The following is a 27,063-nucleotide window of genomic DNA, read 5'->3' on the forward strand; positions in this document are numbered from 1 at the left end:
ATCCTGTGGTGGTGAAGGTGGCTGGAGAGACAGAGACAAAGGGGCAGATAAAGCTGCGGTTCAAGACAGCAGCAGGGAAAGATGTGGTTTGCATTAGGTCTTTTCAGCTAACTCAAAAGGCAACAAAGATGGAGTACAAGGCCATTGAGAGTGTACTACAGACTATCAATCCTCACACTGGAGAGGTATCACTAATTTATTTGCTGCTTTTTTTGGTCATTTTTTGTATTTGTCCATGGCTTATTGGTTTTGATATTTTCTCTGATTTGGAGATGAACTAACAGGATAGTAGAGTTAGCCAAGGTTATATGGCTGGTGAATACGTAAATTTGACCTTCAAGGGCAATGATAGTTATCTTTGTGTTCATATAGATCAAATAAGAATGTTGAGGTACACATATATACATGTGATGAGGATAAATAAAGACAATCGAATGCATGATTTGCTAGCGATAATGTTCTAAAAATAACTAATAAATAAAATATTGATCAAAGGGTTGGCTCTATTAAATTTGTACGTGAAATTGATGACAATCTTATAAAGTTTTTCATCAGTTTAATTCGTTGAAGGAAGGACTTGAGCCTGTCAACATTGGGGTTGAAGTGAGGGTAATTTTGCACACAGGGAGGAGTTGTAATGAGTCATAGAGCTCTCAAGCATATCTTTATTTCTTGGCATTGGTACACCATCCTTTTCTTTTCCTTTTTCGTTCTCACAGGGGCAATTGTAATTTGTATTTTTGTACAATCTATGAAAAAAGACTATTTGTGAGCCAGATTAAATTTTCTCCTTTGTTTCCCTCTCCTCTTATATTTGTCCTGTGATATTGTTTGTCATTTCCTGTTTGAAGCATACTGCATCATATCCAACTATAGCTCTTAGGATTTTGCTTACTGATAAAAAAAAAACTCTTAGATTTGCTTAGGGTGATAGGAGAGGCTTAGACTTCTATTCAAGCAGTAAGAACTAATGGTTTGGCAGGGAAAAAGTTTCTTTCCTGAATTCTTAGCTTATTTACTTGCAGAAAGTTTGCCTAAGCTATAGATGTGCCGATATGGACCGAGAAATCCCTGCTCTCATGGGTGTCTCAAAGGCCATTCTTGAAAATGTGATTTTTGTTCACCAAGATGAGGCAAACTGGCCATTGCAAGATCCTTCTACACTGAAAAAGAAGTTTGATGATATTTTCTCCGCTACTAGGTAATTCATGTTTTCAATAATGGATATTTCATTCATTATCAATAGAGTTTGTGTTGGAAAGATGTATTCTTCTGTATCATCCGGTATAGTTATATTCTTTCTTGAATATGCATGAAATTATAGCCTATCATCATTTTACTCGGTCAAGAACATTGAAAAGAAGACTAGTCCCTGCGGCCCTGCCTCTGCCTTCTAACGTTCTTTTTTTTGCATTTACTCCATGTTGTTATGATCATCATAAACTTTTAACCGGGGAAAGGTATCAAGGGGGCAAGAATCACATATCCACCAGTTAGTACGCTCTCTTTACGCAAAAGATGCACGAAATCTGGAATAGAATCGTCAGTCTTCCCCCGTTTAATGCTGTTTGAATCTAATCCAAGTTCATCTGTATGAATTTCCGCAAGTTGCTGGAGATACCAATGCTTAGAATTCTCTGGGTAGGATTCTTTTGGATTCCTGAATTTGACACTATTTAAGCTGCATTCTTGGTCCACAGTTCTCAAGTTAGAATATCTAAGGTTTAGTGGGTTTACCTGGACCCGTGCATGTCTCAGTGCTGTCAAAACTTACTAGCTTGGTCTCTACAAAAGAAGGGTATTTGTTAACCACTTATTGAGCATCATCGTCAGGATTTGAAATTAGTATGAGATTTTGAGCTTGATACCAGAATCATGACATCTGGAGTAAGCTTTTCACTAAGTTTGGTGCTTAATGAGTACGTAGAATGATTATCTCGGAAACATTTTGCTTTTATGGTTATTTTTAATAAAAAATTAAACGCGTCTTTCTTCAAAGCTTAGTTCATCATCCTATAGTGGAACAACCCATTTTATCTTTAAACACATAAGTCGTTGAGCATCTGCCCAAAATGTCGTTGTTTCTTGAGAGTTGAGATGCTGTCTGATTGTGATGCTTAAGTCTGTCAAGATATAACTGCATCTCTCTGTGTGTTAGGGGTCTTTTGATTAGGATTATGGTGTAAATAGGTAGGTGATTTCCATGCAATGGCAATTTCTGATGTGCAGTGGTTTAGCTGGCTTTACATAGGGAATATGGGTTTTCTGTTACAAGGGAGTAGGGACAAAATTTTTCTTGCATTTTTTTTTTCAATTTTTCTTGCTTGGTGTATATTTGTTTGGTTTCTATCCAAATGCTAAAAAGTTGATTACTCAATGTTCAGAGTTGTTTAGTCCTTGAGATATCGAGCTAATGGGCACACTTACATTTTTCCTTCTGTAAGTTAAATTGTACTTTATTTTTACTGTTTAGGTACACAAAGGCGTTGGAAGTTATTAAAAAGCTTCACAAGGATCAAGCTCAAGAAATAAAGACATATAAGTTGAAACTGGAGAATCTTCAGACATTGAAAGATGCTGCTTACAAGGTTCTGAAGTGACCTCTATTGAAAAATGTGTTTTTTTCCTCTCTTCTCCTTTTTATTCACTCAGGCAGTTGTCCAAAGTCCAAACTTCTAGAAGCTATCACTTAAATCAGTTTTTTCCTTGTTCCTAGTTCAATAGAGTTGATAAAACTTATGCTTGTTGATCAGTTGATGTTACATATTACTCATTAATTTATGATGTTAGATCCTGTTGCTTGAAAATGGAGGAACTATAATTGAATTTTAGGCGCGATAATTTAGCAAAACAAAGAGAAATTCACCCACTTTGTCATTAAAAATAAATAAATTTCCTACCAAGAAGAATTTCAAGAGAAATTTCCTATCCTAAAAACCAAGAGGCATTCATTGTGGATATTTGAGCATGGTTGATAAGTAATCGAGATCAGTCCCCACTTCTGGAAATGCCATTTGGCAGATCTTTTGTTGAAGGCCTGTTAATAAGCACCACCATCTTCATGACTGCGCTGTCATATATTGGTACTGCCGTCCACTCCATAAAAAGATTTCTAATGAACAGGAATACCTCTGCCTGTTATGTCAGTTTTTTTTGTGAATGATCTGCTTGTTATGTCAAAACTTTGCTTCTGTCTTTCAGCTCGTGGCAAGTGGGCCTGTTCCCTGCTCCTCCTCTTACTCTGCTGTGAGCAGATGGATTCTTCTCCTTATTACCCCAAGGGATCGTTGTTCCTGTATGTGTAAACTAGAAACAAGAAGGATTGTAGAGAGCCAGCGTAAAAGCTTTTGACTGAAGTTTTCTTTAATGCTTAATCTTGGTTTTGAGTTTTGTTGTGGCTTCGAAATGTACATACACATTTATATTTTCTGTGATCTTCTAGATATTAATACCATGGTGTTTTGATCATAGTTGTTTTCTAACCATAGAGCAATGTGAACCTGTAATTCTGATATCAATACTGTTTTTGACTTTAGTTGAGGACTGCACTAGTTAAACGAATGCTACATTTTAAAACGATAGTAATTTGATCTTGTCTTTTAATCTAGTTGCGGGAAAGCATCGCCCAAGATAAAGAGAAAACAGAGTCACTGAAAAGTCAGATGGAGGAGCTTGAAAAAGAGATTCAGACTCTAGAGAGTAAGATCCACCATGCTGAAGCAACTTTAAAGGACCTTCATCAATTGCAGCGAGAGATAGCCACCAAAACTGCTGAAAGGAAAACATTGTTCAAGGAACAGGAAAAACAGTATGCTGCACTTACAGAGGAGAATGAAGGTTTACTGAAAGGAATATACTGATATATATTTATTCTTTCGGCACAGAAGCGATGCACAAATCATATTAGACATTTAAACATCAAGCTGAACATCATTCATGTTGTTAATATCCTGGAGTAAATTCTTATTTTGTGTATGTGTGCATGTTTGCCCACTGAAGTACTTTTTGTAAAAATTGATATTTTCAAATATTTTCACTTTTGAATTGCTAGACACTGATGAAGAGCTGAGTGAATGGAAAACAAAGTTTGATGAAAGGATAGCGCTTCTGGAATCGAAAATTAGCAAATTGGAGAGGGAAATGAATGACTCAGAGACAAAGAGTTCCCTTCTTAAGCAGTCCATAACAGACTATATCGTGGAGATCAGCAAGCTTCAAGCTGAGGCTGAAGTAATTTCCCTCGGCCTATGTGCTGGTTGATTTCTTAAAGTTCTCCCGCGTCTTGCTTACCTTTCTTTTAAATTTTTGTGCCTTAGGCTCTTGCGGTGTTAAAGAATGAAAGAGACGTCACTATCAGGAAGCTTTTTGACAGACATAACTTAGGTGCTGTTCCAAGTGGGCCGCTCAGTGATGATGTCGCATTGAATTTAATGAATCGTATAAAACTACGATTAGCACATCTTGATAAGGATTTACAAGATAAAAAGGTGGTTCTTTCACTGTACCAGACTATATATACATATATTTAGACATGCTATGTTGTTTTAACTTGTCAGTTTAAGATTTATTTTACTTTGATTCAGCTATGTTCCGAGGCTTAATGCCCTTCTCTTTTGTTTCATTTCTGTTATTCATGTTTCTATCCAATGGCATATACTTGTGTCTTTAAGTGTGTAAGTCTTGCTGCTGTGTGAGTATCAAGTCTTCCTTAATATGATGTTCAGGTTTGGAAGTATTTATTGAATTTATCTTGTTTGTCATTAATTTTTCGCTTTAAACTTAAAACAGTCATCGTTGGGTCTATTATTAGATTTATCTTGCGTCCAACCCTGTATTCCAGGAAAGGGCCAAACATGTCAAGATTGATTGTCACTTCATTCATGAGAAAATCCATTCTGAACTTGTCTTCCCTTGCTTTGTTTGTTCAGATAGCCAGTTAGCATACTAGTTTACCGAGGAACTGTTAGTTATGAGAATCGAGCATCTACGTGAAAAACTTGAGTCTTTAACCTATTTGCTCGTCGAGATTATGTCCAGATTCATTATACCTATGTGTGTCATATATCTAAAATTCTCATATTAAACAGGATCCTTGTAGATAAGTTAATATACCTTATTAAAGTAGTAAACTCCTGTACAAGGAGCTGGAGCTCTTTTATATTAAGTTTGACCATCAGGACAAACAGTTTTTCTCTTCTCTCGCTTCTCATTTTGTCAATTCTGATTCTTTTCTTGGGTAAGAGTCATGAGACCCTTACTCTCAATGTTCTTAGGTTTGTGATTACCAGTCAACTTCTGTTTTTCTGTCTCAAACAGCAGCATGTATTTTGGAAAACCCACTTTAATTTGGACCGCTAGATCCGCAATGGGATACCAGCTGGATTGTTGGATCCCTATGCCATGTCCAGCTACTTAGTCTAGTTGACTTCTCTATATCTGCTGCCGCAGATTCTCTTGAGTGTCGAATTATACTTGGCTCTAAAAATGTTCCCTTCAATGAGACTACTTTATGTATCTGATAAAATGGATATCGCGAGACATAGATATCAGCGTTTAACTGTAAAAATTAGGTGCTTCATGCTCTCAACTTTGTAATTACTTTCTCTGAAACATAGAATAGCAATACCTGACATCTGTCATGCTCGCTCATACTTTGCTTCGTCTAAACTTTCATATGAAGAAGCTAACTTTCGCTTGGAGTAATGTTGTTGTAGGAATCAAATGAGGCAGAAATTGCAGCTGCGTGGAATCAATACGAAATTGCAAATAACCTCTGGAATGAAAAGGAGGCGCAAAAACTGGCTAGAGCAGATATTAAGGTTTATTCTTATGGGTAACATTGGTTGGTATGTTAATGATGCGGCATTTTTACACTTTTTTTTTGGTTCCGTCTCTGCAGAATGGCATTTTGAAGCGTATTGAAGAGAAGGAGAATGAGCGTAATGAGTTTGAACGTGAGATTTCTAATGTTAATATGGCTCATCTTGATGAGAGAGAGAAGAAAATGGTTTGATGTCTCTGCTTAATATTTCAACTCTTTTTGATGAACATTTGGTTATGTGGGTAACACATCTTTGTTCTTTCAGCAAATTGAATGCGAGAGAAAGTCTAAGCAGCTTGCAGAAAGAGAATTTGACTCAAACATAAGGCAAAAGCAGACTGAGATGTTCACCATAGACCAAAAACTTAAAGATCTTCATGCTGAAAAAGATCGTATGGCCAATGAGTCTGAGGATAGAATTAAGCTCTCTCTTAAGAAGGCAGAGCTGGAAACTCTCAAGAAGAAACATAAAAAGCTGTAAGTCACTTTTCACTTCATAGTGTTTCATCCACAATTAATTAGGGCTAAAGTAGAAACAGAAAAAAGATGTAAGTCACTTTTCCTATTCATAGTGTTGCGCCACATTTTTATTTTGTTTGTTATGGCTATGCTCTTTTATTCATAAGTGATAATTCTTTTTTTCAATAAACTAACAGAATGGATGATAACAAGGATACGGTAAAAGGAGTATTGAAAGGAAGGCTTCCATCTGACAAGGACTTGAAGAAAGAAATTACTCAGGCACAAAGGTTCTTTTTCCCTATCTCTTGCATACTCTTAATATATTTAATCTTTGATTTTTTTTCTTGAGGTTCGATCACCACCATTCTTAGCTTTTAAACAAAGGTGTGACTGCTGTTATTGTTAGATACGAAGCAAAACACAGACATGAAAATGTACTCCACAGTTGTGGGGCAAAAAGTGCATTATTTGATGTTTCTCCTTTGTTGTTTAAATTGTGCACTAATTAGATCCCGTTTGAAAGCTAAAGTGCATGCATGCAAATGTCAGTACTTTATTGTTGATCAACTGGACATATGTATACCCTACTTTAGTCGCATAGGCTTTATAATCTGTTCTTTTCTCAGTTTCAATATTTCCTTTGGAAAAACTTAAAATCCTAGAACCCTAATTGTACCCTATATATTACTGAGAAGGTGATGTCTTAGGATGCATATGTGTCTGGTAGTCAAACAGCTGAAACAACTAGGACAAGGATCAGAGTGGACAACTATACTGCTTATGTTCAAGTCATCCTAGGAGGAGCATGAGATGCTTAGAAGTCACATGGAAGGCAAGCGTTGTGTAGCCAATTGGCATAGACAGCTTGGTGTCTGAGGACCAAAATGGTTTCACCAGAGGGACTTGGGGGTGGGGGGAGAGAGGGGGAGGGAGAGTTCTGATATCTCCTCTGCTTCTCCTGTTCGTAATGAAAAGCTTCAGCATGATGATCAAGAAGGCTTTGAGCTGGAATGATTGAACTCTTTTGGAAACGTAAGGATTCCTCAAACCTGCATATCTCACATGACCTTAGCCAGATATTGAGCTAACTCTTTGTGAGGCAAATGAGGTGCCAGTAACATCCTTAGGAGTAGTGTTACTCCAGGTTATGAAGGTGTGCATACAACAGTGTAAGAGATGCTTTATGTGTGAAAAGAAAGAATAGACAATCAGTCACCTGCTCCCTCACTGAAAGCTGGCTACTGATCTATGGAGCACGTTCTTCAATCTCTCTGGACTCCAGTGGAATATGCCTAACTGTTCGGGAGAGTGCTTCAGGATGTGGGAGGACAGTCAGTGCATAAAAAGATAAGGAAATATTAGAATGCTATTCCTCTTTGCATCGGATAGACATTATGGCTAGAGTTCAAGATATTTTGAAAGAGAAGTAAATATCTAATAACCTTGAGAGAAAAAGTCTGTATACTCTTCTTTTGGTGCAAACAACATCTAACTTGTTAAAGATCCTTGAACTCTCATGAACTCCTTAGAGCTTAAACTATAAAGTTTTTATAAACATTGTAACACCTTCTTGGGGTGCAATTATATCTGTGAATAATGATTACTTATTAAAAGAAAAGACGGAGATTGTTAGGAGTCTCGTCATGAGGAGATTAAAATTGTTCTTATATGAAATCACTTTATAATGACACAGAGATCAGATTAAACACCAATTTTAATTGTCTTCTGGATGGAAGGTGCTTTGCACCGGCACAATTACAATCATGGGTACACCTCTATGTCTAATATTGAATCTGTTTATTCTGTTTTTAGTAACACTTTATTTATTCCTCAGATGTCGTAGCTTTTAGTTACTTAGTTTGTCTGACATCCTTTTTGATTGCTTATGTCTAAGTTATAGTAGTTTATTTGCTCAGCTACTCTTCAAAATACTTAAATTTTGGTCAAGAACTCTGTAGTTCAAGAAAATAAAGCAGATATGGTTTATCCTACTAATAAGATGGCCCTGCTTGGTCTCAATTCTTTATCCTACTAATAAAATGGCCCTGCTTGGTTTACAATACCTGTGAATCTTTTTTTTTTCTCTGTGGATATAGTAAACCCCATCCCCTAACATCACTTCTCTCTCTTGGTTGGAGGTAGGTAGAAGTCTTTTCACATTACAGTGATCAGTGAATCTTTATTCTTCATTGTTTGTGCATCTTTATGTTTCTCTTTGATATTCTTTTAAGCTGTACCTTCCTAGCACAGGGCGCTCCAGAGAGAGTTTGATGACTTGAGTGCCAAAGCCCGCGAAGCCGAGAAGGAGGTCAATATGTCGCAGATGAAAATAGAAGAAGTTAAGCATAACTTGTCCAAATATCACAAGGACATGGACTGTAAGGCTCATATCTGAGCTTCTTTAATCTAATTTATGGAATAGTGTCTTCTCTTAGTGATTGTTCAAAAGCTTCTTAGGAAAATTTCCTTTTCGCAACTTAATAAAGTTTCTTATAAGATTCTATTTGAATGGGTTAATATGGTGAATATTTATTGACACAGTTTGAGAGATTCTTTCTAAAGAACTACTTCAGAATAGCAGTCATTTCACTCCTGACTTATCAAAACAATAGCAGTCATTTACTCACAATCTGTATTTTGAATCATATTTAAAGTCTACCAGAGTTAGAAATTCTGATTGTTACTTGTTAAGTCCTTCAAAGATAATTAATTTAACCAATATACAGCTGGATGCAAGGGGTGGTTGACAAAGCAAATTAGCAGTATTGAGGCCTCTTCTTCCCCTTCTTTATTCCTTTTCTGCAAGTTAATTAATCTCTTCAATAAAGTATCTTAGCTTGAGTTCCTTTGTTTCCCATTAATCTTTGAGGTGATAATTGTTTGTGTAGAGGGCTTTTATAGATCTCCCCCTACTGCTTGCAGCAAGAAGGAGATTTCTGGAATCAAAGCTCCAGTTGCTGGCCCAGGAATTTGCTGGTGTAGAGTCCTATCCCAAAATTATGGACTCAGCCAAAGAAAAAAGGGATGTCCAAAAAAGGTTTGTCAAAAGGGTCAATGTTCCATTCCTTCTTCCAATATTCAATTGTAACAGTTTCTGTTTTTGCTAAAATACTCATATATGAAACATTAAGTTTTATATTTCTCTTCAGAGTTACTGCCTTACCGGTTCTATGAGAAGCTCGTTTTAGACAAGAGTGGGTTGCTCTAGTGGGTGGTGAGCACCCTCCACTTCCAACCAAGAGGTTGTGAGTTCGAGTCACCCCAAGAGCAAGGTGGGGAGTTCTTGGAGGGAGGAGCCGAGGGTCTACCGGAAACAGTCTCTCTACCCAAAAGGAGGTAAGGAAGTGCTTATCAAAAGCACTTTATCAAGTATGCCCACCTATTACTTATTGCTGTTGCAAGCACCGGTGAGCATCACAGAAAAACTGGAGCGACTTCAAAGGAACTTTCTGTGGGATGCGGCGGATGGAACTAGAAAGTTTCATCTAGTGAATTGGCAGACAGTCACTTCCCCAAAGAAGTGGGGTGGACTTGGAGTGAAAGATCTTAGGAAATTTAACAGAGCTTTAATGGGAAAGTGGTTGTGGAGATTCGGGGTAGAAGAGCATGCTCTATGGAGGGAGGTCATAGTAGAAAAGTACGACTCAACGGGAGAGGGTTGGAGGACCAAGGCGATCACAACACCTTTCGGGTGTGGCATGTGGAGGAGCATCATGAAGAATTGGGAAGCATTCAGTGGCAACATCACTTACAGGGTGGGAGATGGAAGGAGAATCAACTTTTGGAATCATAGGTGGTGTGGAGAGGATACTCTGAGGGTCTCCTTCCCCCACGTCTTCAGAGTTTCAAACCAGAAAGAACTGATGGTCCAACAGATTCGCAAGGAGCATGAAGGGGGTAGTATGGGACCTCTCATTCAGGAGGAACATGCAAGATTGGGAGATTGCGGAGCTCCAAGTTTTGTTGGCGCTGCTATACGGGCAAGACAAGCTTCAGCCATCCTGTGACTCTTGGAGATGGGACTTGCGTGGCGATGGTTTGTTCACCGTAAAGTCCTTTTACCAGAGTATGTTGGTGAGAGAGGAGACCACTTTTCCATACTCCTTGATCTGGATTCCTAGGGTGCCCACGAAGGTGTGCTTTTTTGCATGGCTAGCGGCAAGGGGAGTGATCTTGACTGCTGAAAATCTCCGAAAGAGGTGAATTACACTTGTTAGTTGGTGCTACATGTGCAAAAGCTTAGGGGAAGAAGTTGATCACCTTATGTTGCATTGCCTTGTGTCCTCTGCTTTGTGGAGGGCAATCCTGAATCTTTTTGGTGTTCAATGGGTGATGCCAAGCACTGTAAAATGTTACATAGCTGGGGCGGTTTTCGTAGAAGAAGAAAGCAGAAGGCGTGGAAGTTCGCCCCGTTAGCTCTCATGTGGGTAGTATGGGGGGAGAGAAATAGGAGAGCTTTTGAGGAGATTGAGTCTCCTTTTTCACATCTTAAGAATAGTCTTTTATCTTTGATCGCTTTTTGGTGCACTCATTTAGCCCCTACTTGTATAGAAGATTGGACGTTTTTTTGTAGAGAATCATGTTCTGATGTAAATTCTCTACGTCTTTGGTATACTTCGTGTATACGGGAGTTCTCTCCCTTTTGATTAATACAATTTACCTTATCAAAAAAAATGCTTAGATTTTGTTTTTTCAAATTTCATGTGATGATGTGCAGCAAGTACAACATTGCCGATGGTATGCGGCAAATGTTTGATCCATTTGAAAGAGTTGCTCGTGCTCATCACATTTGCCCTTGCTGTGAGCGTCCGTTCTCTGCTGAAGAGGAGGATGAATTTGTTAAGAAGGTCTTTCTTTTACCTCTATTTTGTCATTCTTTCCAGTTCTTTTGGAGAGTCATCTTCTGACTACTACTGTCCTGACTCATTTTTTGTTTATGAATTGCAGCAACGAGTGAAAGCTGCTAGCTCTGCTGAACATATTAAAGTATTAGCTATGGATTCTTCAAATGCTGATTCTCGTTTCCAACAGTTAGACAAGCTTCGTTTGGTTTATGAAGAGTATCTCAAAGTTGGAAAGGAATCAATTCCTCTAGCAGAGAAGAACCTGAATGAGCTAAATGAAGAATTAGATCACAAAAATCAGGCTCTTGATGATGTAATTTCAGATCCTTTATATTTTATTTTCTAGTATTGGGACTTTACCAGTCATATATTGGAACTGTTACTGTGACTGCTGAAGTAACGACCTGTTTGGCCCACCTGCACCATTTTGGCTTTCATCCCCACCTTTTCTGTTTTAGTAATGACTTGTTTGCTAAGTTGCTCGGACTTTTCAGTTTTGGTGCCGCACCCGTGTCGACACAACGTGGGTGTGGGTATGGATAGGTACCGGATCTGCTCAATCGATTTTGGGCACTTTGACCAAAATCAACGGAGAAGTTTGAGACAGATACAATGATTTCTAAAATTAATACAAATGCTAGGGTGAAATTGGGAATAAAAGAGAAACTTTCTGCACTCTACAAGCACCATGTAAGTTTTCCACATAATGTATCATAATTTTGGCATATTTTTATAACTCTATTTTGAGATATTTGAATCATTTCCGAATCCCCGCACACGTATCCGTAGCCCCGAATTTTAAAATTTAGATCATGAAGGATCCAACCTCTAGATTCGCGCCTGTATCAGACACCTGTACCCGAGTCCGAGCAACTTAGCTTGTTTGTCCCACCTGCACCATTTTGGTTTCCCCCCCACCTTTTTCAACATAATTTGATCTTCCTCCTTTTGTTTTCTGAGTCTCCCCCATCTCTCAGTAGAGATGCTACGGTAGGACTCAGCAAAATGGATAAGATACCTGTTCCTAAGGAAATGCATCCTATGACCAATTCCTTATTACATACATCTATGCATGGAGAATAGATGTGGGAGGATGTCCGTCATCCTTTGGTAATGTTAACACTAATAATTGGCCTCATGTAGTCTATGTTCTTGTTTGCAAAGACAAATATGCTTACATATATCAGCTGTATATCTTGTCTCGGAATTCATGCTCACAATACAAGACTAACTTTTGGCATCTTATTAATATTGCTGGTTTCTCTTATGATGTTTTCCATGCTTATTTCACTATATTACATATTTCTCATCCACATGATTTCTCATTATCTATTTAAGTTGTTTTTATTGCACCATTCTTATTATGCTGCTTGGGATTTGGCAGAGAGTTGGTCTATTTTTATCGAGTTCTGGTTTTCTTGGATCTAGAATCATTTCAAAAAGATTTGATAAAACAACGAAATATTTTAGGAGGAGTTGATAAACTCGGGCATTGGCTTCCCTAAGTGGTGATCACTGCTCTAAAAATTCCCAAGGTAGCTTCTTTTGGAGATCCAATTTTGATGAGCGATAACTCAGTCACCACTACTCTCTCTTTGTGGTTCAGCTTTAGCAGAGCATGCAACCTAGCATGACTATGTAGGTTGTAACTTGTAAGTAATGAAGTCAATCAAATAATGCTATTAGTGAGGGCGCACGTTCCTCAGAGCGTGCAAGAGAAGGGGAAATAATGATCATTCAGATAGTCCATTAACTCTTTTTGATTGTACATAATAATCCTTTTTGCTAGCAGGTTTTAGGTGTCTTGGCTCAGATAAAGGCTGAGAAGGATGCAGTTGATGCGCTAATACAACCTGTAGAAACATCTGACAGGCTTTTCCAAGAAATTCAAACTCTGCAGAAGCAAGTCGATGATTTGGATTATGGTCTTGATATCCGTGGGCAAGGCATAAGATCTATGGAGGAAATTCAATCGGAATTGGATGAACTGCAGAGCAAAAGGTATATTATTCTTCCTGTCTGCTAAAGTGCTTCTTTTTTCTTCTTTTCTGTATGTTGGACCAAATTTCTGATCATTTGGTAAACTCTTGTATTTGAATTTTTAATAGCTAGGGGAGTCAGCACCTAAATTGTAATAATACAAAATTATGCCTTAGACTGTAACTTTTATCACTGTCCTATAACTGACAACCAGGGAAAATTTGTCTTCGGAAGTGGAGAAACTGAAAGATGATCGGAGGTACATGGAAAATGAGTTTTCAAGTTTCCAATTAAGATGGTTTACTGTAAGGGAAGAGAAGACGCAAGCAGCAAACAAATTGAACAATGTTAAAAGGGCAGAAGAGGAATTGGATGACTTGGTGGAGCAGAAAAATAAAGTTGAGCTTGAAGAGAAGGTAATCCTTTCACGGTTTTTATTAGGTTCATGGTTATCATAGTTGCATTTAGCTAGCCAATTGCATTCAAATGTTTATAGTCTTCTTCTTTAATTCGTTCTTTGAAGGGACGAGTTGTTTTGCTCCCTAACATGTATTTGTTTTCATGGAGTCTTTTAAAAGAGCAGTGTACTGAGAGTTACGTGAAAATAGCGCCCGTAATCCCTTACCTCTACAACTTGCTCCACGTTTGTTCCTTGCGTATCAAACCTTGCAAGGACCACTCATGACACCTTAAAACTGATATGCTTTTGGTTAAAAAAGTTATTGAGAGAATGGCTCACGTGACATGCACCTGTAACCATTACCTAAATTCAGAGAGAAGCCTGATGCTTGGAGCCTTCTCTCCCCTTATCTGCCACTTGTCTTGCCCACTTAGGTAACCTAGCATCCTTCCAATACCCAAGTAAAAGTCCAGATCTGTTCTACAGTGAGAAACCTGTTTTTTTTCTTTTGATAAGTCAAGTATCATTTTGTTGATGCCATACCAAGTGTGTCGAAAACTATTTACAACAAATGAGAATGGCTCAACCAGCATTGCCTATCATAGTCTCCATGTTGGAGATTGAACCTTATGTTGGAAGAAGAAACGATGTTTTAGATTTTCTGTGATACATGAATTTTACTTACGTCTTACGTAGTTCATGAATTAGTTTATTGGCTTGTACATGTACTAGGAAAAAGCAGAGTTGTAGAACTGATTATGAAACATGTACTTGACTAGGTACATGTTAGACTAATACCTGTAAATACGTATGTTGTATGGCTGACTTTTTTTTTTCTGTTTGCTGATGGTGTTGTATAGTCAATTTATTTGAGTCAAGTTGAGAGAAGTAATAGAATTATATTTTCCTCCACTTGTCTTCAAGAGAAAATGTGTGATTGAGTGCTATTCCTCCCCGGATTTCCAACATCTATTCATCTAGGTTGCCTTTTTATAAGTGTGTGTAAAATCGTAGACCAATGTTATTAAAAGCGCACGCTTCTCGCTTAAAGTGCAGAAGCGAGGCGAGGTGAGGGGTCTGCGCCTTTCTGCCCTAAAGCGCAGCATTGGTAAATAAGCGCACGCTTCACCCTAAAAAGCGAGAAGCGAGGCGATGAAAAAAGCGCAGAAAAGCTCGCTTAAGCGAGGTCCAGCGGGCTACCTAGGGTTTTCTTAAAAAAAAAAATTGCAAATACTTGCACACACTTCTTCCAAACATCTGCTTCTCTGCTGCAAGCGACGACTGCAACCTTCGACTTTTTCTCTTCTGCTCTTCAGGTAAGTTTCTCTTCTTCTCCTTCAGTTCTTTCTTCTCCTCTTCCTCTTCTGATTTTCTCAGCTTCACTGTTCACTGTTCGACTCCTCTCCTCTTTTCTCTTCTTCTCTTTCTCTTCTTTTCTATTTTTTTCAGTTCTTATTTATCTGTTCTGCCCTGTTTTATGCTTGTGCTCTGTTGTTTTTAATTTCTGCTGTTCACTCACTTCACTGTTCGACTTCTCTCCTCTGTTCTTTTCTTCTTTTCTATTTTTTTCAGTTCTTATTTCTTTGTTCACCCCTGTTTTCTAATTTATGCTTGTGCTCTGTTTTTTTTTTTTAAAATTTCTGCTGTTCACTGCTCTGTTTTCTGCTGTTCACTGTTATGTCATGTTTTAACAGTTCCTATTATGATTTGGTTTTGCATTTGCTTAATATGTTATGACTTTTGAGGATTATTGACTATCTAGTTTTAGTATCTATTATTTACTTCTTAATTTATAATTGAAACATTTGCTTAATATGTTACTTTTATTGAGTTCTTGGTCATTTATCTATGCCTATTTAATTTTTTTTATTTATGTGTTATATTGCGCTTCACATGAAAAAAGCGCGCGCCTCGCTTCACGCTTCTCGCTTCGGTGAAGCAAGGCCTCCTCGCTTTTTTCCGCTTCTCGCTCTCCAAAACACTGTCGTAGACATCAAGCCTCCCAAAAGTCTAACCAGCTTTCTGCAAAAAATGTTATTTCCCTTTACACCAAGAGTATAAAGAAATTAAAGAGAACTCTTGACCCTCGATTTTGGACTTTCTACTCCGTCAAAAGTTCGTTCCTTTCACAGGACCGAAAATATGCAAAAAGGTGCTGTCCTTCCCCCCCCCCCCCCTCTTTTCAGACGATCTCGAGCTCCACCCTGCCATCATTTCCGCTACTTTTCTAGGGTGCACCAACTTGATGTTTGAATGTTGTAAATAGCAAGGCCCACATTCTCTAGCAAACTTGCAATATAAAAGATGATCCATATCCTCTACAGTTTGGTTGGAAAGAAACTCCAGATGCTTTGAAAATTCAGCGAAAGCTGAACAGAAGATCAAAATGAATAGTATATTTTTGTTTCATTTCTGGTGTAAAGAAGCTTAGTTCAAGATGTAGAGTCCTTAGTTGATTCATTGAGTCCTTGTAACTGACACAAGACTTGTCTTTTGCTTGTTTTTACCTTTTTGGATGTCTTATAACTAGGGCTTGTTTCTCTTAGCACTATCTTTGTGCTGAGACCTTTTTTTTTTTAATCCTAATGAAATATGTTACCATCTAAAAAAACGATGATCCATATCCTGCCTAAGCTTTTTTGACATGCAACACCAGCATACCTAGTCAAAAATGCTACTTTCTTCGGTGTGCTAGTTCTCCATATATATATAACTAGAAGTATTAAAAAATAAAACCCTAACATCTAAATCGTGCCAAAAGAGTCTTATTTCCTTCGTTTCTCATTATTTTACAAGAGGAAATGCAATTCTCTTTAAAGTGAAAAAAAGCAAATACTAAGAAATTAACTTTTTTATTTTACAAGAGGAAATACAATTATCTTTAAAGTGAGAAAAACAAGAACTAAGAAATGAACTCTTTTTCTTAAAATAAGAATGTAAAAATCTTTTGAAATGTAAACCACAAAATGTATGAAGTAGATACAAGATTGACTGAAACTTAATGCAATTACAATATCCAAACCGCTTCACAGTTTCTCAACTCAAAGGTGGATATGCATGCACCATTAGTTTTTCAATAGTCATACCTATTATGAAATTTTCTTTCCCTCAATCTGCTATTGCCTTAACTATAATGCCCAACCATTGTTGTTATAATTTTCCATTTGGGCATCAATTTCCTCTATGTAAGTTAAGAAAATGAATATTGGACCTAACTCAATTCCAAAAGCTAGCTCATAAGGTGAGGATTACCCAAAACGATATAAGAAGACCAATTACCCATCCCACAACTAATGTGGGACTTATAACATCTTCGGACGCGTAAGACTAGACATCTGGAGCATGACAATATAACATGGGAGCTTAACATCGGGTAAACCAAGAATTACAATAAGCCTAGCTCTAATACCTTGTTAAGAAAATGATCCTTGGGGTTAACTTAACCAAAAGCTAGCTCATGAGTTAAGGATTGTCCAAAACCATATAAGGAGACGTTGAGGTGTGATTTGTATTTTTTTTTTTATTGAGCTAGAATAGGGGAAAACTCCCAAATTAGCAAATTATATGAGGAAGAAAGAGAGTTAAAGAACAAGATGCAAGAAAGAGAGAGAACAAGTAGGGTAAAAGCATAACTCATGCAGCCTAAGTGCTTAAGTGATTATGATAATTTCCTAAAATGGGTGTTTACACCACATAAAGGCTTGTGTTCGACACTCTACTTTTTGGTATACTTCTTGTATACGGGAGTTTTTTCTCCCTTTTGATTAATACAATTTACCTTATCAAAAAAGAAAAAGGCTTGTGTTCGACATGAAAGATACTACCTTCACACCTTGCTTTTTTGCATTGGATGAGGAGGCTCCATCCCTTTTTAAAGTTAGAGTTGATCTCAAAGATAAGGGTTGGTGATTTTGTGATGAGAGAAGCTCCGAACGATAAACATGCTTGGACTCCTTGTGAAGTTACGTAGTCTTTGTTAAATTGGACTTGTGAGGTTGAAAGGAGAGACAAATATCAAGAACTAGAACTGCCAATCGAGACTTATTAAAAAAGAAAAAATATGTCAATAATCTTTGTGAATATCTATTGAAAAAATTTGATGTCTAAGAAATCTTGGAACTTTTCTTCACAACTCTAATTGCTTGGTAATATTGAGCATAAAAGGTTTTTGATGCATACGACAAAGTTTTCCACAACCTACAAACAAGTTTTCCACAAAATATCTCTTATAATTTTTAGTATATTTTTATAAATCTATTTTAGAATTTTGATTTTTTTCCCCAAATCCCTGTGCCCGTATTCGTGTTCGTATTTGGATCTCGTATCCCCGAATCTTAAAATTTTAATTATAAAGGATCCGGCCTCTAGATCTGCACTCGGACCAGATACCCGCATCCGAGTCAGGTTTGCGTACATACTACCCTCCTCAGACCCCACTTGTGGGATTACATTGGGTTTGTTGTTGTTGGTATCAACGCCTATTGGTAGGCCCGACATGTGGGGATGTTAAAGTTGTCCCACGTTGGTTGTGGGATATGGGACTAGTCTCCTTATATGGTATAGTACTCACTTCATGAGCTAGCTTTTGGGTTGAATTAGGTCCAAGTTCCATTTTCTTTACAATAACATTATTGTGGTTTGTCCTATAGCACTACACATTCTATCAACATGATTCATATGTCCCGTGAGGATTTTGTCAATTGTTTATGGTTGTCTACCACAAGATAAAGAGTAGGTTATTGTTTTAAGATGCAAGTTATTCTTATATGTTGGATGTTGACTATTCTTCCACAATATATGTTTAATTGTGTGGCCACCTCATTTGAAGTTTAAATTGTTATAGAAATTATACTTGAATTTATCTAATATGTCTCAACATGGTCTCTTACGTGCCAGCCTGATTCCTTTTCTTAGGCCAAGCACATAGAAATATTTTTTACAATAGATGGCGATGATACTTGAACCCAAGATCATTGCTTACTCTGCTCCCATGTCGAATTGTTTGATCATCTCATCTAAAAGTTTTAAGTTGTTAAAGAAGGTGCATTTTTATTTATTTAATTATGTCTGCAACGACATTGATAATGGAAAATTTGTGTGTCAGGCGCACCTCGCGTGTTTGAATTTGCCACAAACAAAATAATTTGCATGTATATGACACCTGTATGCATGTATATGAACTAAGCTAATAGTTCTAGAATGATGTTATTGAAAAACTTAATGCAAGTATATGAATTATACCAAAATTTTATGGGGTTTGAAAAGTTTGTCTTTTGCCTTAAAACAATTTGAAATATTCTAAAAATGTTGGAAAATAAAATCCTTTTTGCAAGTTCATGAATTATGCTAAATGTTGTTTCATGTGCTTAGCTTAGCTGAAAATTCTTTGAGAACTGTGAGAAAGCACGGGAGAAAATATATTATTGATATTAGATGTTTAAATACAATACAAGAGGTCCCTATTTATAGCTATACGCTACAAGGAGATATTACTCCTCTTCCAATGTGGGACAAGACTACACTATACATATCTGTAAACTAACTCTCCCCCTCAAACCGGTGCATGCACATCATATGTACCGAGCTTGTTACACATGTAGCTAATACGAGAACCAGTAAAAGACTTAGTGAAAATATCTGCTAGTTGATCATTCGACTTTACAAACTTTGTAACAATATCTCCTGAAAGTATTTTTTCTCTAACAAAGTGACAGTCGATCTCAATGTGTTTAGTCCTTTCATGGAACACCAGATTTTACGCAATATGAAGAGCAGCTTGGTTATCACACACTAGTTCCATCTTGCTGATTTCTCCGAACTTTAACTCATTGAGCAACTGCTTGACCCAAACTAACTCACACGTCGCCATAGCCATGGCCCGATATTCGGCTTCGGCGCTAGATCGAGCAACTACATTCTGTTTCTTGCTCTTCCACGAGACCAAGTTACCTCCTACTAGAACACAATATCCAGACGTAGAACGTCTATCAAAAGGTGATCCTGCCCAATCATCATCTGTGTACCCAACAATCTGCTCGTGGCCTCGATCCTCGAATAGTAATCCTTTGCCTGAAGCTGACTTTATATGCCGAAGAATGCGAACAACTGCATCTCAGTGACTATCACAGGGAGAATCCATAAACTGACTTACAACACTCACCGGAAAAGAAATGTCAGGTCCAGTCACTGTGAGGTAATTCAATTTGCCAACCAACCTCCTATATCTCGTAGGGTCTCTAAGAGGCTCCCCGTGTCCAGGCAGAAGCTTAGAATTTTGGATCCATAGGAAAGTCAATAGGTCTGCAACCTATCATTCCAGTCTCCTCAAGAATGTCTAAGGCATACTTCCGCTGTGAAATAACAATACCTGAGCTAGACTGAGCGACCTCAATACCTATAAAATACTTCAATCTGCCCAGATCTTTAGTCTGGAAGTGCTGAAAGAGATGTTGCTTCAGATTAGTAATACCATCCTGATCATTGCCAGTAATAACAATATCATCAACATTAACCACTAGATAAATACACAGATTAGGAGCAGAATGCCGATAAAACACAGAGTGATCAGCCTCACTACGAATCATGCCGAACTCCTGAATAATTGTGTTGAACTTACCAAACCAAGCTCGAGGGGACTGTTTCAAACCATATAGTGACTTGCGCAATCTGCACACACAACCATTAAACTCCCCCTAAGCAACAAAACCAGGTAGTTGCTCTATATAAACTTCTTCCTCAAGATCACCGTGGAGAAAAATATTCTTAATGTCTAACTGATAAAGAGGCCAATGACGTACAACGGCCATAGACAAAAAGAGACGAACATATGCTACTTTAGCCACAGGAGAGAAAGTATCACTATAATCAAGCCCAAAAATCTGAGTATATCCTTTTGCAACAAGACGAGCCTTAAGCCGATCAACTTGGCCATCCGGGCCGACTTTGACTGCATAAACCCAACGACAACCAACAGTAGACTTACCTGCAGGAAGAGGAACAAACTCTCAAGTGCCACTCACATGTAAAGCAAATATCTCGTCAATCATAGCATGTCGCCATCCTGGATGAGATAATGCCTCACCTGTAGACTTAGAGATAGAAACAGTGGACAAAGAAGATATAAAAGCATAATGAGGTGACGACAGGCGATGGTAACTTAAACTAGGATTAAGTGTGGATCAGGATTAAGTGTGGATCGTACACCTTTGCGGAGTGCAATTGGTTGACTAAGAGGAGACAAGTCCGCAGTAGGTGCAGAATCTGATGCGGGGCGTGAATCACCTGGGCCTGATGCTGGATGTGGACGACGATGATAAGTCAAGAGTGGTGGAGCTGCAGAAGGTTGAACTGGATTATGTGGAGGAACTGGAGCTATAGGTGGTGGAGCTACAACTGGAGCTGGTGGAGCTACAACTGGAGCTGTAGGTGGTGGAGCTGGAGTGACTGAATCTCCAAAAGATGAAACTGGTAGTACCTCAGAAATATCTAAGTGATGACCTGAACCTGTGAAGTATGATTGGGTTTCAAAGAAGGTAACATCAGCGGACATAAGGTACCGTTGGAGGTCAGGAGAGTAGCATCGATACCCCTTTTGTGTTCTCGAGAAACTCAGAAATACGCACTTAAGAGCACGAGGAGCTAACTTATATATTCCTGGAGTAAGGTTATGGACAAAACAAGTGCTTCCAAAGATACGGGGTGGAAGAGAGAACAAAGGTAAGTGGGGAAACATGACATAGAATGGAACTTGGTTCTGGATAGCTGAAGATGGCAAACGATTAATAAGATAGCAAGATGTAAGAACTACATCCCCAAAAACGCAACGGAGCATGAGATTGTATGAGTAGGGTACAAACAGTTTCAATAAGATGTCTGTTCTTTCTTTCAGCTACCCCATTTTGTTGAGATGTGTACGGACAAGATGTTTGATGAATAATCCCATGAGATTTCATAAACTGCTGAAATGGGGAAGACAAATACTCTCGGGCATTATCACTACGAAATGTGCGAATAGAAACCCCAAATTGATTTTGAATTTCAGCGTGGAAGGTCTGGAAAATAGAAAACAGCTAAGATCGATTTTTTATCAAAAATATCCAAGTGCACCTGGAATAATCATCAATGAAATTGACAAAGTAGCGGAATCCCAAGGTGGAACTGACCCGACTAGGACCCCAAACATCTGAATGGACTAAAGTAAAGTGTGACTCTGCTCGATTATCAAGACGCCGAGGGAAATGGGAGCGAGTATGCTTACCGAGCTGACATGACTCACACTCTAGAGCTGACAAGTGAGATAAACCATATACCATTTTCTGAAGTTTTGACAGACTGGGCTGTCCTAACCGTTTATGTAATAAATCTGGTGAATCAGTAACATGACAAGTTGTAGAAGGAAGACAAGATGTGAGTCCATGTGATTTAGCAAGGATAAGGTAATAAAGTCCATTTGATTCACACCTAGTACCAATGATCCGCCCCGTACTGCGTTTCTGTATAAAAACATGGTCATCAAGAAATAAAACAACGCATTTAAGTGATTTGGCTAAGCGACTAACAATTATGAGATTAAATGTACTATTGGGAACATAAATGACTGAATCTAAAGGTAAGGAAGGAAGTGAGCTTGCTTGACCTATTGCAGTTGCTATGGTTTGAGACCTATTGGCCATTGTGACTTTTGGAAGAGATTGAGAAAACGAAATAGTAGTGAAAAGAGATTTGTTACCAGAAATATGATCTGATGCACCTGAATCAATGACCCAAGACTCAGAGGATGAAGATTGGGAGAAACAAGTTACTGTATTACCTGTTTGAACAACAGAAGCTATCTCAGAAGATGTCTGCTTACATGCTTTGTACTGAAGGAACTCAATATAATCTGCTAAAGAAACCATCATACTATTCAAAGCATCGGTTCCCATGTCGCTACGAGATGTCTGCTTACATGCTTTGTACTGAAGGAACTCAATATAATCTGCTAAAGAAACCATCCGACTATTCAAAGCATCGGTTCCCATGTCGCTACAATTTGTAGTAGTAGGGTTAACTTGAAATAGTGGAAATAAGTAAATCCTGTAAGAAAACTGAAGAAATAGCTTGAAAGACATTGTTTACGGCAGGAAAACAGAACACTGTTCTGCGCTGGAAACACTGTAGCTGACGGAAAAACTCAAAGTGGTCGGAATGAAACAAAACCAGTGAGGGTAGGATCGGAATTACCAGGCGATTCTACTGTTCAACTGGAACTTTTTCAAAATCTGGCCGGAACAGTGTTCACGCGCCGGCGTGTGACTCAGATCTCGCCGGAATTTTATTTTTCCCGGCACGTGAGGGCGCGTGGACGTGTGTTTTCCGGTGGGGTTGACTGGAGTTTGGTCGCCGGAGCCTGAGGAGTCTTGTGTTGGTGTTGGTTTTTGCAAACACCAACAGAAAGTGATTTGCTTACGGACAACCTTCTAAGTCGCCGGAAAATTGCACGGCGAAGAGGTCTTTCTTCCCAGAAGTCGCTGGAATGATGCACATCGACGGGTTTCTCACTAATGCTCTATTGCTCTGATACCATGTGAGAAAGTACGGGAGAAAATATATTATTGATATTAAATGTTTAAATACAATACAGGAGGTCCCTATTTATAGCTATACACTACAAGGAGATATTACTCATCTTCCAATGTGGGACAAGACTACACTATACATATCTGTAAACTAACAAGAACGTTGAGGTAAATATTACTTTATCCATGGGGTAAAGTATGATTAAAAGAATGTACCAAGAAGGTAGACAATAGTACAAAACAAAACAGACACCTATAAATAGCTCCCTATTACATATTTCCTGGCAGAGTCAAAAATTCCAAGTACTGATCCATACTTTCTAATAAACACCTATTACACCAGAAAAATAGATTATGCAGACATAAGTTCTTAATTCTAGAAATTTGACTCTTGTTATTCTCAAAACAGGCACTATCTTTTTCATTCCAAATGGTCCAGAGAATACTCAAAGGAATGGTCCTCCAAAGCTGCTTCTGGAACTTAGCTATCTTTTGTTCCAGCCAGCTATCTATTAGGCTCCTGATATCTCAATTTTTCGGACCTTTTAATTTGCCAAACTTCCAGTGTTTTGCTAATATATTTGTTTAGTGTGATGCATTTGTGGTTAATGGATGTTATAGGACAAACTACCATTCTGCATGGAGAATGTGTGCTTGATTATTCCGGCTTCTGTCCTTCGAAAAGGAAAGCATTAAGGAGATGTCAGAAATATACGGCTTCTGTCCTTCGAAAAGGAAAGCATTAAGGAGATGTCAGAAATATACGTTGAATTTTCTAGTCTGTCATGGTAGTTTTGGTCCTGTGTGCTTTATAAAATACTTGGAGGATCCTTGGACAAACTTGGTCCATTTCCACATCCTTTGGTGCTTGCCATTTTGCAACTCGGAGTAGTTTGCAACTTTATTCTTTGGGAATTATGAAGTCCTTTGTGCATGTGCCAGGTCAAAAAGCACTTTATAGATGAAAAAACATCTGTGCTCTTAGAAATTTCGTTTCACACAAGTTGATTTCAGACAGACTTTATTCATAATTGTATTTTTGTTGCTTTCTTGTTAATTGATCCAACCCATTGCAGGCCTATCTTTGATGTTGTTGCATGAATCTACTTTACATGTACTTTAATGTCTACTTTTTAAAACTAGAAACAGTATGGATTCCTAGTCCACATTGCATTTGTTTATAATTGTGAACTTCAGCATCTTGCAGAGGCTGTTGGTCCCTTGTCGAAGGAAAAGGACAAGCACTTTAGGGACTACCAAAATCTGAAAACAAAACTTAGCAAGGAGTTGGAAGAGCAGGCAGAAATTAGAAGACATTATCAACAAGATGTAGATGAACTTAAGAAGATTACCTCCAAAATTAGAGAGTATGTCCAATACATTAGATGAAATGAAGATTACTCTTTAATCGGTGATATTGAAATTAGTTTTGTGCTGCAGGTATTATGAGTTAAAGAAAGAACAAAAATTGAATGAACTGCAGGACAAGCGAAGCCTGTCAGAATCTCAGCTTCAAAATTGTGAGTCCAGAAAGCAAGAGATTTCGGCTGAAGTGGCGAAAAGTAATGCTTTAATGCAGAACCAGGACAGTTTGAGACGCAACATTGAGGATAACTTGAACTATAGGAAAACTAAGGCTGAAGTTGATAAGCTCACCCGTGAGATTGAATTACTGGAAGATAAAGTGCTGAAGATGGGTGGCCTCTCCACTATTGAGGCTGAGCTTAAAAAGCTTTCACATGAAAGAGAGAAGCTACTTTCTGAGGTATGAATTGATCAATTTGTGAATGAGTTCGAATACAGTTTTGGTATAAATAACCGATAGACATCATTTGGTACCTTTTGACTTTAGATGGATGTGTTACGCTCGGGAATTTTTCTCTTCTTGCTTCCATATTTCTTTCAGAAAAGGTTGGAAAATATACAAGCTTAACCATGATGGAGAGTTCAACTTTAAAGGTCTATAATCTGGTCTAGTTAATTTAATTCTTCTAGCTACAACAGTAGTGTGTCTGAAAGTGGATTCTTTCTAGACACAATTGAGCTTCAGCAACGCGGATTAGAAACAAGTTCAAAGTAGTTTATCACGCATTATCATCAAATAACTTGCATCAGCTACATAGTGAGTGCTGTAGTTTTTATTCGATATTTCTCTTGGATACTATTCCTTGATTCCTTGGTGGGTGTCATTCCTCCTGACTGTTCACTCACACTTTCATTGCTTTGATATTCCTATCTTTCAGTAAAGCACTGCACATGTTTAGATTCATGTGGCAATCTACTGTCTTTTGAATTTTCATGATTTTTCTTATTGCAGTTAAACAAGTGCCATGGTACCCTATCTGTTTATCAAAGCAGCATTTCCAAGAACAAAGTTGATCTTAAGCAGGCACAGTACAAGGATATTGACAAACGCTATTTTGATCAGTTAATCCAGCTGAAGGTAATATCTTAGTCCATTGGTGCAATGAAGCTAATTGCTTAGTTATTTATGGCATTAGAGTATCTAATAGTGTCATTAATGTACTTTTGTACAGACTACGGAGATGGCAAACAAGGATCTGGACAGATATTACAGTGCCCTTGACAAGTGAGCTCTTTTTACTTTAGCTATTAGATTCTTTCTGTACTTTATATAAGTTTACGTGCATTCTCACAGACAGCATGTGGTTCTAGCACTCAAACATTTTTCTTCTAACTTGTTAAAGAATATTCAAAGACTATATTAATTGGAATAGTTCAAATATGTTGTGTTTTCATGAATGGAGCACATATTTTTTCAATACTTTTTTCTTAAAAAAAATTCTGTTATTACCTTTTTTTTTGTTAGTGAGTTAAAAATTTAAGGGAGATTGCATTAATGTAGTCTTGTTTACTCTTTGTTGAATCATTTACCTCTTTTTTCTTAGTACTGAGGAGGAGGAGAAGAGAATGTTATGTTACATTGCTATCTACAGGTCCTTTCTTTTCTTCTTTTTGATAACCAAGAAATCTCCTAGGGTCAGCTAGCGCACGGTTCTAAACTCAGTGGATAATGGACCTGCCCTACTCTTCTACTTAAATACTGGGCTTTTGTGTGTATCATGGTTCGAACTCATGACATGCACCTAACACACAAATCACGAGCTGCACTTTTACCACAGACCAAAACCTTAAGGCCGCTACCCTTGTGTCTTTTCTTCGTTTAAAGAAAGAACTTCATTCAAAAAGGTAGGTTTGAAAAGTACACCCAAGTGATATCAATCATCTTTTTGTTCGTTTTGAAGTCAACCATTAGATATGAAGCCTCGTCTTTGATACTTTGGGTATCTACTACTGCATGCCAAGTTCTGCTTTTGAGTTATTATTTGCTTGGCAGAGGAAAACCATTGTTAAACATTCTTATTGCATAAGGAACACCATACATTCCGTGGTGTGGTGGATCATTTGAGGATAGAACAAACTCTATACTTAAGACTTAAAACACAATTGTATATTTTTGCTTTAAACCCCAACATACTTGACGGAATAATAAAGCAATTCATTCTCAAATCTCTGTACAGGTCCTACTCTTTACATGCATCTCCCTAGGTCATGTAACGTTAGTTTCCTAGATCAACGTTGCACAAAATTTAATTCCGTATCCAACTTTTCGAGCTCCCGTCCCTTTTCTTTTTTGAAAAAAATTGTGTCTTATCCAGACGATGACCATTTTTCTATGTCGTACTCTTTTCAGGCGTCTCCTGTACTTAATCATATGTGGAATTAAATACTTTAAATGTTCTATTTTTTTTCTCTTGTTTCAGAGCACTGATGCGCTTCCATACAATGAAAATGGAAGAGATCAATAAGATTATCAGGGAACTGTGGCAGCAGACTTACAGGGGCCAGGACATAGATTACATAAGCATTCATTCAGATTCCGAAGGTTCTGGTACTCGATCCTACAGCTATAGGGTACTAAACTATCTTTAAAGCCTGCTATGTAGTGTTTTCTTTATCAGCTGAAAGAATTTAATA

At 37.9% G+C, this 27,063-nt stretch overlaps 1 protein-coding gene across 2 annotated transcripts in view; it reads left to right on the forward strand.

Annotated features, from left to right (window-relative positions):
- The window catches only part of LOC107800461 (DNA repair protein RAD50), a 30,177-nt gene that overhangs the window by 1,856 nt on the left and 1,258 nt on the right, over positions 1 to 27,063 (forward strand). Inside the window, exons 3-23 of one of the 2 annotated variants that reach the window (XM_075227688.1) lie at positions 18 to 185; positions 1,026 to 1,201; positions 2,474 to 2,588; positions 3,609 to 3,837; positions 4,052 to 4,230; positions 4,317 to 4,487; positions 5,715 to 5,819; positions 5,900 to 6,007; positions 6,087 to 6,298; positions 6,478 to 6,570; positions 8,534 to 8,661; positions 9,206 to 9,320; positions 11,001 to 11,130; positions 11,231 to 11,440; positions 12,920 to 13,128; positions 13,322 to 13,523; positions 24,262 to 24,431; positions 24,505 to 24,829; positions 25,382 to 25,507; positions 25,602 to 25,654; positions 26,850 to 27,000. In XM_075227688.1, coding sequence (XP_075083789.1) covers positions 18 to 185; positions 1,026 to 1,201; positions 2,474 to 2,588; positions 3,609 to 3,837; positions 4,052 to 4,230; positions 4,317 to 4,487; positions 5,715 to 5,819; positions 5,900 to 6,007; positions 6,087 to 6,298; positions 6,478 to 6,570; positions 8,534 to 8,661; positions 9,206 to 9,320; positions 11,001 to 11,130; positions 11,231 to 11,440; positions 12,920 to 13,128; positions 13,322 to 13,523; positions 24,262 to 24,431; positions 24,505 to 24,829; positions 25,382 to 25,507; positions 25,602 to 25,654; positions 26,850 to 27,000 — 3,375 coding nt within the window. The remainder of the gene's footprint in view (positions 1 to 17; positions 186 to 1,025; positions 1,202 to 2,473; positions 2,589 to 3,608; positions 3,838 to 4,051; positions 4,231 to 4,316; positions 4,488 to 5,714; positions 5,820 to 5,899; positions 6,008 to 6,086; positions 6,299 to 6,477; positions 6,571 to 8,533; positions 8,662 to 9,205; positions 9,321 to 11,000; positions 11,131 to 11,230; positions 11,441 to 12,919; positions 13,129 to 13,321; positions 13,524 to 24,261; positions 24,432 to 24,504; positions 24,830 to 25,381; positions 25,508 to 25,601; positions 25,655 to 26,849; positions 27,001 to 27,063) is intronic. The other variant, XM_075227689.1, reaches the window with a different exon arrangement.

Source organism: Nicotiana tabacum, chromosome 13, assembly GCF_000715075.1.
Source record: "Nicotiana tabacum cultivar K326 chromosome 13, ASM71507v2, whole genome shotgun sequence".
Taxonomy (NCBI): domain Eukaryota; kingdom Viridiplantae; phylum Streptophyta; class Magnoliopsida; order Solanales; family Solanaceae; genus Nicotiana; species Nicotiana tabacum.